This window comes from Dysidea avara, chromosome 13, assembly GCF_963678975.1.
Source record: "Dysidea avara chromosome 13, odDysAvar1.4, whole genome shotgun sequence".
Taxonomy (NCBI): domain Eukaryota; kingdom Metazoa; phylum Porifera; class Demospongiae; order Dictyoceratida; family Dysideidae; genus Dysidea; species Dysidea avara.
The window spans coordinates 11,513,978-11,530,429 of NC_089284.1; the positions used below are offsets into that span (position 1 = coordinate 11,513,978).

At 35.7% G+C, this 16,452-nt stretch overlaps 2 protein-coding genes across 2 annotated transcripts; both read right to left on the minus strand.

The window, feature by feature from the left end:
* Nucleotides 1–6,965: 6,965 nt before the first annotated feature.
* On the minus strand, nt 6,966–10,348 carry LOC136242021 (uncharacterized). The gene is made up of 6 exons (XM_066033335.1): nt 10,297–10,348; nt 9,087–9,706; nt 8,880–8,935; nt 8,646–8,753; nt 7,598–7,932; nt 6,966–7,530 (listed from the first exon to the last, which is right to left on the minus strand). Exons 2-6 carry the CDS (start codon nt 9,410–9,412, stop codon nt 7,117–7,119), a joined length of 1,239 nt encoding a protein of 412 aa, XP_065889407.1. The 5' UTR covers nt 9,413–9,706; nt 10,297–10,348; the 3' UTR covers nt 6,966–7,116.
* Nucleotides 10,349–11,644: 1,296 nt separating this feature from the next.
* Nucleotides 11,645–16,439, minus strand: LOC136242236 (uncharacterized). Its single transcript, XM_066033653.1, has 7 exons — nt 15,465–16,439; nt 15,183–15,395; nt 13,720–14,333; nt 13,618–13,673; nt 13,461–13,568; nt 12,861–13,207; nt 11,645–12,258 (listed from the first exon to the last, which is right to left on the minus strand). Exons 1-7 carry the CDS (start codon nt 15,495–15,497, stop codon nt 11,854–11,856), a joined length of 1,776 nt encoding a protein of 591 aa, XP_065889725.1. The 5' UTR covers nt 15,498–16,439; the 3' UTR covers nt 11,645–11,853.
* Nucleotides 16,440–16,452: the final 13 nt, after the last annotated feature.

Here is a 16,452-nt window from a genome sequence, read left to right on the forward strand (position 1 = left end):
AATGTTTGCAATCTAGATAGTTTGCAATGGGTTTGGAGAGTTGGCCATGATAGCTGATCTAACATTGAAGTAACTGAACTTAATCTGCCATAATCATCCAGGACCCACTGAGCAGCTCTTTGTTGTACTTTCTCTAGCTAGATCCATAATTTTTCCAGCATGGTGAGGGTCCCAGACATCAGACGCATATTCTAGTTGTGGTCTGACCATTGTTGAATAGGCAGATTTCTTGACTTGTTTTGAGCATTTGCTTAAATTACGTTTCAGAAAATTAAGTGCTCTAGATGCTTTGGTGACTGTATTAGAAATATGTGGTGATCAAGACCAGGAACGGATCTAGGATTTATAAAAGGGGGGGCTAACTCAAGGTACTAATCTCTTGGGTAGAGGTGTGCAAAGCACACTTCCCAGCATGCAAAGCATGGTGGAACTAGGGGGGTCTGGGGGCATGCCCCCCCCCCCCCCCCCAGGAAATTTTTGAAAATTAGATGCTAAAATACTGCATTTGGAGACACTTCCACATAAAATTCATAATATTTCTGCCTGTAGATATTTCATATACCGCCTTTAGATTATAGGTATGGCTCTCTAAAACATTTTGCTAATGGAAAAGTTTGGGTAGGTACAGACAACCAAGTACATGATGCATCCCTCTCACAATTGCACAACACTGAATAGGTGCATGTTAGAATAATAATGTTGAACATGGAAAATTTTGAAATTTGAACTATACAAGATTGAATCTGAGAGCATTTTCAATGGAAATTGTGTGCCTGAATTAAGTATTGCCATACATATTAACTACACAAGTGGATGAATGAAGCCCTTTAAACAAACCAATGCACTTCATTGTATGTATAGGTGCAGGCAGATTTGGAAAAATTCCATAACAGAACCAACTACATGTTTCCAGGGAATGTTCTATTAGAGTAGTTAGCTGACTGCTCTACTAGAGTATCTCGATCTTGTACACCTCCAATGCTGATCCGGATCCTTGTTGCATAAACTTTAGCATAAATCCACTGATAATACCTTAGAAAGATGTTTATAAGGTGGTTTTATGAGTATTTGTATTATTAGTGATCATATAATTATGCTAAGACAAAATTTCATTATAATACTCAGCATATTGATCAAGTAAAGCCTAAATATGAAGGGGGGGGGGCTTCAGCCCCCAAAGCCCCCCCCCCCCCCTGGATCCGCCCCTGAAGACAGTGATTTATGGAGTATGACTCCCAAGTAAGTATGTTGATCAGATATATTCAGAGTGTGACCTTTAAGTATGTAGTCATGGGTAAGTGGTATTGATGATCTTCAGTGTGCAACGTATAAAAGTACATTTACTAACATTGAACTTGAATTGCCAGGTATCTGCCCATTCAGACAGCCTATTCAAGTCTCCTTCAGGCCTGTTAGTGTCCTCTACACTATTAATAACTCTGTAAAGCAGACAGTCATCAGCAAATAAACGAAGTGGTGAGTTGATGCCTGTGGTAATGTATTTATATATAAAAGAAACATTAGTGGTCTGAGTACTGTGCCTTGTGGTACCCCAGACAGAACTGGTACCAGACTTGAGGATTCACTATCTAGCACAACACACTGGGAACAATGGGTAAGCCAGGTTTGGATCCAATTGTAAATATTGCCATTAATTCTATGATATCTTAATTTGGTTAGTAGCCATTGGTGTGGCAGCAGTATCAAAAACTTTGGAGAAATCTAGTAGGATAATGTCTATTTGTTTTTGATGATCTAGAGCAAAGGATATGTCTTCAGTCAGAGCTAAGTTGGGTTACACATGAATGGTTAGTTCTAAAGCCATGTTGGTTTTCAATTAATATGTTATTCTGATTTAGGTGGTTCATAATGGAATGATAGATAATGTGTTCCATGACCTTAGCACAAATGGAAGTTAATGTTATGGGATGATAGTTAGTAACATCACTGCACCTACCCTTTTTATATACAGGACATATATTTGCTTTTAGCCAGTCATTTGGAAGCAAACTTGTTGTCAGAGATCGATTGAAAATTACATGCAATATAGGTGTTATTTCATCTGCACAGTGTTTTAAGATGTAGGGTGATATTCTGTCAGGTCCACTAGCCTTGTGTTCATCAAGTGTTATAAGTAAATGGTGTATTCCAGATTGGGAAATAGAGATATCAGGCATGTTAGGTACATCGGTGTGACTATCTATAGTTAGTATAGTTGACAGGTTTTCTTCCATGAAAACTGATTTAAAGTAACTATTCAAAGCATTAGCTTTGCCTTTTGCACTATGAATTGGTTGATCATCTATAAATAATGTAGGAATATCATGTTTGTCTTGATGCTTAGCTCTAATGTATTTCCAGAATTGTCGACAATTACCACTGAAGAAGTTGTCAAATAATCTTCTGAATTGTATCATAATCAAATTTTTATTACATCATGATCAGAGATACCAGGTACAACATCAAGGTTAGTAATTTTTGGGTGAGTTGAAAAAAACCAGATACAATATATATTGTGCTGGAGTGGTGGTAGGTGTACAAATTGCTCAAGGCTATCATCATTGATAACATCCAAAAACATGGTATTTAGACCACTTCCATAATTAGGTGATGAAGTAATATTACCATAGCCATTATACCAAGTAACACTTGGGAGATTAAATTCACCCATCAGAACAATAGCCATTTGGTGGGATACTCAGATTGCTTATCAACTTGGTTAGTGAAACACTGATCTGTTGTATGGAATGTGGGTCAGATGTTGGAGGGTGATAAAATGAACAGATGTAAATGGGAGATTGATTTGACAGAGAAATTTTATCCAGAGGAGTTTGGCATCTGCATCAAGTTATGGTTCTTCTGCAGTAATTAAATTCTTTTTTACACAAATGAAAACTCCACCACCACCCTCAGTGTGGTCTTTTCTGTAAAGATTATAAGTATGAGGAAATATTTCAGGCGTGTGATAAGATTGGTCAAGATGAGACTCACACCCGTCAGGATTATGTTCATTAATGAGTGCTAGGAAACTTGCTTTTTTGGTACTACTTCTCAAGCTGCAGCGATTTAAACTTAGAAATGTAAGGTGAGATTTCATACCACAGTAATCATTGTTAAGTTGATCTTGAGCTGTTGAGTGTTCTGTAAGGACTGGAACATGTCATAAGTATATAAGAGTGATTATTAGCATTAAAAATCAATAACAAATATACAATACACCGGCCAGCAACAAGGACCTCTGTTCAGTCTAAACCAACAACGTGTTTGATGCGTCATCCCAATGACTCCCCATGTGATCCCTCTTCTATTTAAATTGTTGAGTCCTTACAGTTATACTCTACTGAATACTCAATAGAGCAGTCATTAGTCTTGCGTGGCCAGACCTCTTTTTTCTCTTTGTCATTGGGTAGGAAGAAAAAGGGTCTGGAATAGTTCAAATCCCACACTAGTTTGGTACTCCCCAGATAATTGGGGGTGTTAACCATGATGCGTTTTCAAATAGTAGCCACTTGCGTCAATCAATTACAAGCGAGTATTTCAGTATAAAGCAATCAATATCTAAAGCTGTCTTTGAGGCTATAGACCGAATCGATTGTTAGTTATTCAGGTTAGTTAATTCTTTGTTTATTGTTGTGCTGTGGTAGTCTTATTACAATGGAGGCGCATGGGTTGCATACTTGTGGCGTAGCCTCGTGACGTGTCAAGATGATTGTGGGATTCAAACTGTCCCAGACCCTTTTTTCTCCCTACCCAATGATAAAGAAAAAAGTGGTCTGGCCATGTGAGAATACAGCAGTCATCGCAATGTACTCTAAATACCCCTAATCTATAGTAGTCATTGCAATACTCTAATAGATATAGAATTACATTGCTTGGTCTAAGCAATTATCTTCAAATTACTTTTCAAAAGTTCCAGTGAGTTATTTGCATAGCATTTTTACATAGTTTCAAGTACTGATGGTATAGAAACTCAACACGTTCATTCACACACACTCTGTAACACTAACTAGATATTGCAGAATCATCAAACATGATGGAATCATACAGTATGATAATACTATATAGTAGGGACCGCAAATGACTAGGCGTGACCCACTAAATAACATCAACCTCAATTTTCTCTGATGATGATGAGGCAGATTTGGTTAGGCAAAACTAACCCCAAACAAGCCTTCAGATTGACCCGAAATGCTTTCAACAAGTTGCTACGAGATTAAAAAAACTATTTAACATAATCTTGACCGACTGGGTAACTGACCGACTGATGCCTTCAGACAAGCGTAACTCGACAACATCTCAGGCTACAGGCTTGATTTTTTCACTGTTTGACGTCACTTCAGCCCGAGTGGTGCCTTTTGGCATACCGCAGTATGCATTCTTCATGGACTTACCAGTGTCCTCCTTTGTGTCCCATTCATCTTTGCTGACAGCGAAAAGAAAAAAAGAAAAAAACACACACAAAAAGAAAACAAACAAGTCAAACATCTTCCTCCACAACTGCGTGGACGGCCCAGTAGCAGAGGACAGTCTTAGCATAATAGCATTATATCTCCAATGACATTATGGAGAGCTGTATCAGATTCCTGAAAGCCCTCTTGGTTGGCAGTCCATATTTTGCAGTAGTTCTTGCAGCAATATTTTTAAAAGTTTCTATAGCAAATGGAGTCCATACTCCAAAAGTCTCCAAAATCAAAGGATAGAACAGTCCTCGAACAACGGAAAGTGTTGATTTGGTGGTAGCACATGATTTGTAATGGAAATCATCTGTATTTTTCATGGTAGCTATTTTGATTGCAGAGGTGCTTTTTGAACAGTTCTTGATACGTAATGCTGTGTATTATAAATGAGTTGAACACAGCCGACAACGAATAGTAATGGATACTTTACTTTTCAGGTGATAACTTTATTTTTTATTATTATCTTTTCATGCGCTAAAGTGTATACAGATAATTGATGTAATGAGATGATAATTGATATAACTGGGGCTTGGCACCATTTCTTTCTTTCAGTATGCATGGATTGTAGAGGTGCTTTTCGAACAGTTCTTGATTTGTAATGCTGTGTAATGGTTGAACATAGCTGTACAGATAATTCACTTTTCAGATGATAATTGATATAGCTGGGGTGCACAGCATCATTTCAGATGCGGTATGCGTGGGTTCGCCAATCATAATAATTATTTACAAACAAAGTTAACCAACAAGTGCACAAAAAAATGGAATTTTCAACTAGAGTAGGGACCATAGCACATCGATTAAAAGTACTGAAACAAGCTGGAGTAGTACATGATATTAAATCACAGTAAAACAATAAGAAGTGTTACATCCCTACTGTGCTCCAAGGTACCGTAACGGAATGCACAGCAGGGATATAACACTTCTTATTGTTTACTGTGATTTAATATCGTGCACTACTCCAGCTTGTTTCAGTTTTTCATAGTATTGATGTACGTGCTATGGTCCCTACTCTTAGTTGAAAATTCCAAATTTTTTGTGCTTGTATTAATTTTGTACCATACCTGTTTCACTGCCCATACAAAAGTCTCAATAGTAGCAGTGAAATTTATCCCGTATTTCACTGGTAGCAGTGAAAAAGTTGTAATTGCAATTTCATTGGCTAGAATTTATGTTAACAATTAGTGTTGAAGCGTGTTTAGTACATCAGTAGTGACAAATTGCGTACATGACAATGCTAATGCACAGCATGCGTATATGCAGCGAGTATGGTATTAACTGGGAATAGCATGGGTAGCAGTGAAATTTGGGATAAATACCACTCGGCTTGTTGTATTGGAAATGGTAAATTTCACTCGGCTTCGCCTCGTGAAATTTATCCCCATTTCGCCTCGTGAAATTTATCCCCATTTCCAATACAACACTCGTGGTATTTATCCCAAATTTCACTGCTACCCATGCTATTGCTAGTACTAATATACTAGCTTTTGTAGTTTGTTTGGTTTTTGTTACAGCATATATGCTATACACGTGTGACTAGGGTGACTGCTGTATTAGAGTATCTCAAGTCAGCCGTCAGGGGTGTGTGTCACAAAATTTTTATATTTTCATTATGCTAGTGTTATAAATACAGCAAAAGTAACAGGTTTTGCAATCGAGGTAACTAAACCTTAAAAATAATTTCCACTGATCATGAGAGGGTACAATCTCATTATTGGGCTACTCCAAAGAAATTCTTTGTTTCCTACTCCATCACCATTTAGCTACTACCACCAGGATAGGAAATGATATGGAAATTACTACATTATCGACCAACCACAGATTGTAGCTGTTCCTTTTACCATGAACCATTCTATTGGGAGGTATCTTATGAGAAATCTATCATTAAGCGTAATTGAGGCTGCCACATTGCTGTCATTTACAAATTTTCACCTTAATTGTTGATATTTTGTTATTGTTTTGTTTGATTTAGTCATTTTATTTTACTTAATTTTTTGCTTTTGTGATTGGTAATGTGCATATTTCTATGAAAATCAGGTTTACTGAGTAGATTCCCTGTAAAATATTACAGAGGGGATCTGTGGCAAAAGGGGACAAGTGCCACATGTGGTCATTAAACATAATTTTGGGCTTGCTTTTGGGACACAATTGACTTAGTGTAAAATTTAAATTTGAAACTGCCATGAACTTTAATTCTGTTGCTCATGCAATACCATTCACACAAGTCAATTACCTTATCAAAATACTGTAATTTTTAAAAAAATTAGCTTTATTTTTGTGCAAAAAAATTTCGTGATAAAAATTTTCGTGTAAAAATATTTTCGTATGGTTTACATGAATGACTGCTCTATTAGAGTAGTTCAAAAATTTTTCATGCAAGAAATTTTTGTACAAATTTTGCATATATACGAAAATTATTTTACAACAATAAATACTGTCAACCAACTGTATGAAATATAATACCATACAGTATACCTTTAAAGCTTATGTAGTCATCTGTCACTTTGTCAACTGCTAAAATATTTACGTATGAATAATGGTAACTATCTATGTAGCAACATTTGTGATGTAATTTTCCAATGGAGACAAAAATACCACTTGTTGTAAAAATGTACACAAAAAGCAATGTTCATACAGCTGTTTGATTGGATACATAAACCAATCACTCCTCATGTTCAATTTGTGTAACTACAGTAATAGTGGTCATCATTTTCCTGGTACACAGCTTCAGAAGAAACTTTTTAACATCCTTTACTTGCAGAGCAAAAAGCAACACATTTGACCAAGTTATTGTCCCCAGAACAAAATACACGGTTGCACTGAGACCAGGGAACAGGTGACTCTCAATTTGCAGTTTGTACTGTCTACATATTTCATTATTTCCAGTTGCCTGACATGTGAAATAGTCAATCATATTCTTGACAATAGCCTCTTCGTTTCTTATGCTAACGTTGAGTGCTATGAGTGACAGAATTCCAAATATCGCAAAGTAGCATGATGTTAGTAGAATCTTGATTTCAGGAACACTAAAGTAATCAAGATGAAAGCAGGACTTATTGATGTTGGTGCTAGTCACCTGTTCAATGCCATGCCATGGCAACATTATTTGAAAATAAGTACACCACTGCATGTAATAAACATACCTTGTGAATTTTCCACATTGTGATGATCAAAAGATTGATTGCTATGGTAAGAATAACACACAGAGGAATACTTATGGTGTAGAAATAAACATCTTCAGTTGGTACACACAGCAGAGGAGGAAACCGTGTCATCTGATACTGAGATGTTGAAATGTAAACAGTTGGTGCGATGCTGCAGAGTATAACACTGCCAACTACTTCCAGTATATGCAATAGGAGAAGTTTTTCATCAATTCTTTGTGACATAAATGGAAATACTATCTTCAAAAATATGTGAATGATGTTTAGCATCCAGAATGTCATCATTAGCACTACGAACATGTGATACACAAAACCTATATGGGTAAGTAAAGAATTTGAGCAGTTAATAGGTTTTATGTCTACACAATATTTTAAATCAAAATTGGTATGAAATACTTATGGTATGACCTGTAGTGACAAAAACAGTAACTCATAATACCTCTTTACTGAAAACTTACTTTGAAACTGCTACCATAACACTTTCATACTTGGTATACACCTACCATTTTGGTATTATTAAAGTTACTAGTTATACATTTACTTTTAAAGACTTCAGTTGCATTTGCAAAGAAAGTTTAACCATTTAACATTGCTGAAGAGTGATTATTTGCAATATCAAATAGTCAAATACTACATCTACATAAGTATCATTAGAGCTGGACTGTATAGATAGAAAATTATAAAATTGTCATGCCTCAGAATGGAATCTCAATCTTTATAGAAGCCTGGACCCATTACTGCATTGGAAATGTACATGAAGAAAGTGATTTCACTTGAGATTTTTTGACAATAATGGTAATAATTATGACACAAAGAATACAACAAAAACAGCCCTTAAGTATAGTCTAATAATCTACATAACTTTTATAGTGCAATTTTATATGGTGCTTTAAGCTGTATCTGCTTAATTATGTACAGTATTTAAATTATTAAGTATTAGGTTTAAGTAACGCAATGATGATATATTATATGATTCAATTGACCAAGAAGTGAAGGGTTCTTGGAACTAACATATGATTCTACCAACCTGCTACTTGGCAAAATGCTGATGGATTCTGTACAGCAATGTTCAACATCTCATGAGTGCAGTACAACCTTTCACGACCACCAACAAATGTTATTATGTTAAAAAAAGCTAGAAAAAATGGCATACATATAAAACAACTTGTAAATCAGACTGTCTAAGATAAAATTACACTCTGGCTGCCAAGACTAAGGATTTAAAGGGTATACAGTGAGGGGACATGCATTTTATCATTACCTATCATGGTAGTGGATAGTGTACTGTAGACTATCAGTGATGCCGGGAATACCAACCTGTACAAGTGATGAACAAGGAAATCATTATGGTTATGTACACTGTATGTATGATTTGTGTGTGTGTGTGTGCGATACTATGCGTAGTGTGTCTGTTGTGTGCATGTAGTGTGTGCATGTGTGTGTGTTGTGAATGTGAGGTGTAACTTACAGAGTCTTTCTCCTTACAATGGCAAATATGAAAATGACAATTCCTCCACTGACTGTAAGAAAAGAGGCTGCCAATATAACTGCATCTACTTGTTCACTCGTTTTAACATCAAACATTATGAATTTTCCACAGAGAGGCAAGCATACTCCACAATAACTGCCAAACTGCTCATGGCAAGTTATTGTAGATGCATTTCTTAAACTACTGTCATTAATTAACATATCATCTGCAACAAGCGTTTCATCAGACTGGAAGTTCTCACAGACTGGTAGCACTGATGATAATCCTAATGTGACAGCAAGGCTCCATTCAGTGTCACAGATCATATCACGGACACTGGTGCAGTTTTCTTGGGTGATAATACTTGCTACTCCGTCATTATCACAAGGTGGGTACACATAGTGACAAATAAATGGTTGTATGACTTCATAGCAGCTGTCGCGTACCAGTCCTTGTGATTCAAATGAGGCCACAGTGTTTAGGAAGTTGGATACATCAGTTTCAGTAGCAGTAGCTAGCACGTAAGTTGAAATTTCACCAGAATTGTTAACTGGCAGGAAGTTTTTACAGACTCCATTATAAGTATAGCAGGTGTCATTGTATGAAACAGAAGAGTTTGCCTGCAAAGTACTACTCTTATTAAAAGTTCATGATAAACCATATAGTGCTATATACAGATTACTAGTAGTATGCAATTTCTATGTTAGAACTGGAACCAAGACAAGCATCTATTGTTTCCATCAGATTACATATATTGTTGCAAATCTCATAAGAAATATGGAAATATTTACACCTAAAATGGAAACACTGTAAATATGCTTATCGACCTCTCCACACTACAGTGTTTCATTAGAACACACATATGAAATAAGCATTATCATGTTACCCAACTAAACAGTGACATCACCATCAGCCAGTAGTAATCATTTGAGTAGTCACTGAAATACTTGACTCAAGCTTTTAAACATCGTTAGTCATTAAGATGATCCTGATCAATTTAATTATCTTTATGACTCAGATATACAATTGCAGTGTACATATCTAATACCTGTTAACCCATGATGCATTAGAAATAAATTGTTTGTTTAAGCTGACAACATTGGTACACACACGTTCATACCTACATGTTGTCAGTTACTTACATAGATATTTGTGTACAATATGTAATGCACATACACTGCTATTGTACATTCACCTAGAAAGTATATACCTGAATTAAGTTGCAGTCATTTACATCGAAGCTGACAGCCAAGGATGTTGAGTTTAGTGACAGTTCTCCTTTAGTTACATAAACAACAACTGTAAAATGTATTGAAACAGCAACTACCACACAGATAATGACCAATGATATCTTCTCTATCAGTGGTTTACAATTAGCTATAGAATGCCTTCTGACACTAGTGTGTGTAGTAGCAGTAGAATGGCTAGCTTCCTATATTATAGTTATATATCTATCAAATACAGTTTACAAACAAGTTTATAATACTTACATTAGTACTAGCGCTAGCTTCTTTGGGATATACTCTGACCATCTTTTATCCTTATCCTATCTACTAGACCAGCCAAAATGTTTATAGGAAAACAGTGTGTAGTTTCAACACTTTGCAGTTGTGCATTACAAATAGTTATCACTGATGGCATTAATTATTAGTTTAGGACACACTTGGAAGCAACATTATACACAATAATAATGGATTTGCATAATGAGTTTTCAAGAATCACTTTGCAGAAAAGCAAAATTCTGTTGTATGCTATTATACATGCTCTGTTTAGTTCTTCTGTGTTTGAGTACAAGTACTATAGTAAGGCATGCATATTTATATGTGGGGATAATAGTAAGCAACAGGGGAAGGAGCTAGGCTATGCATGTGGTGTCCAATAACACTATGTGGTCATCATGTCTTGATGTAGGCAGCATGCATAAACATCACATATGCATGTGACTGTGCATGTGTGGGTAATGCTGATATAACCATCCCACACTGCCATACGTGATGAACGTTCAAGGTATGAACGATATTTATTGCACTTACAATGGTGTTAAATACTCTATGAATGTTGTTACAAGGATGGCAAACACGTAATTTGAAGCTGGTAGTGTACACAATAGGTAGATCACTACACAGGATATTATAGTCAATTAATTCAGCCATTTGTAATTCTAGCCCAGTGGAAGTATATTCATAAGGACCATCCAAATTGTACCCATACATTTAACAGGGAACCACCAGAATGAGTATAATACCTTAGCCTTCACAGTTCACACACACACACACACACTCTCACAAACACACACACACACGCACGCATACACTCGTGTACATAAGTACGTACACAACACATTGCTACACATATACACACAGAGTATACATACACAGATACACACACACACACACACACACACACACACACACACACACACACGCACACACACACACACACACACACACACACACACTCATAAACACGCACACAAACACACAGACACACAGCCTGCTATGGAAATTATATAGTACAGTAATCTATAAGCCCAAGAATGTATGAATTGTTCTACCATGAATGTCTGCATTTTCTGTAGTATACATATCTAATAATTGTAATCACTCTTAAGTAGAAATCATTGTATTACAATGACCTACATGGTACATACTTTGGGAAATAAACTACTTTATAGCTTTGTACATAATCTATGTGTGTTATTACTAATCATTATAAAACCCAATAGCACTCGGAGTTGCATGTAATATATGTGTTGTATGGATGAAAACTATGCATCATTTGTACTGGAAGTGTTCCATTTTCTAGGATTCAGCACAATGTACTTTCGTAACAAGTTTTTAACATCTTTAACTTGAAGGACAAACAGCAGGATATTTGACCATGGTATCGTGCCCAGAAAGAAGTATGAAGCAGCACTGAGTCCAGGGTAGAGGTAACTCTCCAGTTCTAACTTTTTATCAATACATATCTCCTTATTTCCAGTTGCCTGACAAGTGAAATATTCAATCATGGTCTTGACAATAGGACTTCCATTTCTTATACTTATATTTAATGAGACCAGAGAAATAATTCCAAATATTGTAAAGTAGCATGATATTAGTAGGATCTTGATTTCAGGAACACTGAAGAAGTCGTACCGTAAACAGAACTTTCTTCCATTGGTATGTATAGTCTATAACAATACCCGACACATTATACAGCTAATATATAATATGTATGTACGTAGGTGTTAATGTGCAGCATGATTCTAGTAATATAGCTATACGTATTTAGCTAAATTTTATGTTGGCACATGTCTAAGAAGTCTTTATAACCTCAATCTTTCAAAACTTTTTTCCTACTGCATAGTACACAGTATACCAATGATCGGACTTATATATAGCCTTATTAAATAAACTAATATCCACATGGGGTACTTTGACATAATAAGTCACTCTCTAGAGTTCCTTGGATACATATACATGAAATTGATAAGGAGAAAGCATCCTGACCGCCTGGCAGACTCCTGTAGGCGTTCAAGCGTTAATCGGATGGCTGCAGGTTCGAAGCTGCCTAGGTCCAGTCATGGATTTTTCTCCTTTCTCCACCTTTTCAAACACACTTTCTGTAACAACTTTAAACAGGCTGTAGGACCAGGTATCATACAGATGTAAAGCCTTAATAAATATATAAACATTAATGCTACTGTAAAATTATTGTACAGCACATTGGTCCATTATAGCAGCTTTGTGTACATTATACGCACTCGACAACTTGCATGTGAAAACACAATTAATGACTTGCCTTGTGTATTTTCCACAATGTAACAATCAAAAGATTAATTCCAATAGTCAGCGTAAAACAGAGTGGAAGACTCACAGTATAGAAATAAACTTCTTCGGTTGGTACACACAGTAGAGGAGGAAACCTTGTCGATTCATATTGAGATGTTGACAAGAAGACAATTGGTGCTATACTGCAGAGTACAATGCTTCCAGCTACTTCTAGTATATGTAATAACAACAGCCTCTTTTCTATAAGGTATTTTAACTGAATTGGAAAAGTCACCCTCAAAAAGATGTGAAATATGTTTAGCATCCAGAATACCAGCATTAAGACTAGAAACAGGTGATTCACAAAGCCTAAACAATAGAATACATTAAAAACTTGATATTTCTTTTACAATATTTCCTAATCTTTATATGTCTGGCTCTAAGTTGGAAAACTGACTGTAAGTATTTTGATTACAGAAGAACATTTGTGCATGTAGGTATATACGTATTCAACTGTGGATATACTGCATGTAAATACAATAGAATGTAGCTATAATAGATAAACTGAATTCAGCCTCTTAAATTTATGGTAGCCACTACTAATGTACTGTACTGTACTAACCTGATGCTTGACAGAATGCAGTAGGATTTTCAAATGCATCAATCAATATCTTGTCTGTGCAGTACAGTCTTTCACGTCCACCAATGAAAGTTATAGCAACAAAGATACCTTAGCCACAAAAATATTATAAGGAATAATATAAGTACAGCGCTATTACCTAAGACTGTGGTACACAGAGTGCTATATATCATCAGTGATGCTGGAAACACAAGCCTAAAGTATATATATACAAACAGATTTATTTATTTAATTTCCTTACAAAGATTTTCTCCTTATCACAGCAAAGATACATACAACAATCCCTCCACTGATAGCAAGAATAGCTGAAATAATAAGGACTACATCAACTCTGTCACTTGTCTTTTCATCGAACATGACAAATTCTCCACAGAGGGGTAAGCATATTCCACAAAACCTGTCAAATTGTTCATGACAGGATATCATGGATGAATTTCCGACACTATTGTCAACAATGGACAGGTCATTAGATGTCTCATCAGATTCCAAGTTCTCACAGACAGGAAGCAGTGATGATAATCCCAAGGAGATAGCAAGGCTCCATTCTACATCACACACTACATCACGAACACCGGTGCAGTTTTGTTCTGTGATAATGCTGGCTTCATTGTCTTTACATGGTGGATATACATATCGACACAGAAATGGTTGTATTGCACTGTAGCAACTGTCGCGGACCAATCCTTGTGCAGCAAATGACTCTAAAGTGTTTAGGAATTCTATAACTTCTTCTTCAGTTACAGTGGTTAGTGTAAAAGTTGAAATTTCATTAGAATCAGAATTAGGTAATAAAATATTCTTACAGACTCCGTTGTAAGGATTGCAAGTGTCATTGTATGTAAGAGAAGAGTTATCCTGCATATAGCAAGTAACAACATTATACATTCTGTACATTTAAAAATATTTTTCCAGTTATATGGAAAGATACACAGTATGTACACAGTAGCCTTTGTCCAACCTAGCAAATACATTTATGTTTCAGCTGTTTAATTGGGCATGCAGGTAACATAGAGAACTAATTAGTTTACCATGGGATCATATGAGCAGTCATTTAAGTTATAGATATATCACAGCAGGAGTAGAATAGCTTAGTGATTGACATGAGAGTTGAAGACTAGTGTTAATATACCTACTACTGCTGTGATATAACTGGCTTATATCCAAGTAAAATTTTTGGTACTTTGATGTAAATGGCTTCATATACAGCCAAGGACAACTGTTAATATCTACTGACTGTTGTGACTTATATCCAAGTAGGCACTTCGATATATATGACCTAATTCATATTCAGCTTGTGTAAAACACATTCTGTTGACACCATATTTTACTTTGCACATTAATATTTTGGTGTTACTTTGCACATTAATATTTTGGTGTTTAACACCTTACTGGACAATATGGTAGTTATTACCTGGGGAATAACTATCATATTGTCCAAGTAATTTCTTTGAAGCATGGGGCTTCACTGGGATCAAGACTCACGGTAGTGAGGCGCGTGGCCAAGAAACTACAAAGCGCACGCTGCAATTAAAACGTGCGTGGCTACTACCGTGAGTTATTTACGTGTAGGGACGGTTTCACAATTTTAGTCCTGAATATGATATACAAATTTACTTTTGTAGTTGTGTATGAATGTGTATGCAGCTACCGATAGCTGTATGGCAGTGAGCATATGCTTAGCAATGTTTATAGAGTCTACAATACCTGAGTCAAATCACAGTTATCTGAATCGATGTTAATAGCCAAAGACGTAGTATTGAGAGAAAATTCTTCTCTGGTTGCATATACTACAATTGTGAAATTTAAAACAGTTGTAACACATATGCAGATGAGAGCCAGTAAACTCTTTTCAAATAGTACCCTGTACTTTGAGTGTTTATCAGTAGTTACTCTTGTGGGAGTAATAATGTCAACTTTCTAAAAGCACATCATTTGAAAGAGGATACATATATTAATTCAAATGAATAACATTAATGTTTAACTCACATTTGCAGTAGCACCATCCTGCGTCTTGACCATGACTGAAGTTCTTTAAGTAGACAGCAGACCTCTACGCTAGTGAAAGTAATGGACACACAGAATGATTACTGTTCATCTATCAAGTGATCAAACCTAACTTTACATTACATTCAGCACATACTACAGTTTCTGTTGTAAACTTGCCCATGTATGTTCAACTTCTATAGCAATGCTTGTGTGGCTATACATACAGGTACTTAATAAAACTTACATTTTTGGTATTCAACTATACAAAACTTTATAGAGATTAGCTTCTTGTTAGCTACAACTTTGATTGCTCTGGGATTCAGTTGACTATATATCCTCTGCCACAATGAAACTGAAATTACATCCTACTCCATATCAATTACTGTATCATGTACTAATCAAAGTAATGTCTAGATCACGTGTTTTTCTAATACGAGTAATTCTGCTTACTACAACAGTGCATATAAGTACATTATTATTTTTATATACATGCATTGTAGAATTTGGTAGTCTTTTCTTTAATCAACAGATATACATACCTCAGTAGAATTTACATCAGCTCTTTTTGCTGGTTTTTGGGCCTTTATAAGTGCCATCAAACGGTGAGTGTGCAGTATATATTAACCAGATGAGTTATGCTTGGCTGAAGGCATCATCTAGCCAGCTACAGGTGTAGCTAAATTCAGATAAAATACTTTAAAATGCCGTAGAAACTTGAAAGAATTTTTGGTTTCTCCAAAAGCATGCATGTTTGGACTTGTAACCAGTATACTGCTAAGTCATTGTGAAGGAAAAGTGAGGATTGTTTTTAATTGATATATTTAGCAGAAAATATATGTGAGTCTTGATTGAACGTATCTCTTGAACTTCAAAATTAAAGGACTATGTCTCCCTGTTACTATAAATAGATGCCACTTACATAGAAGTGCTTACTTGGTGATATATAAATTTACGAAGTCTATATTTATATATAGTACAGTGTATGAGC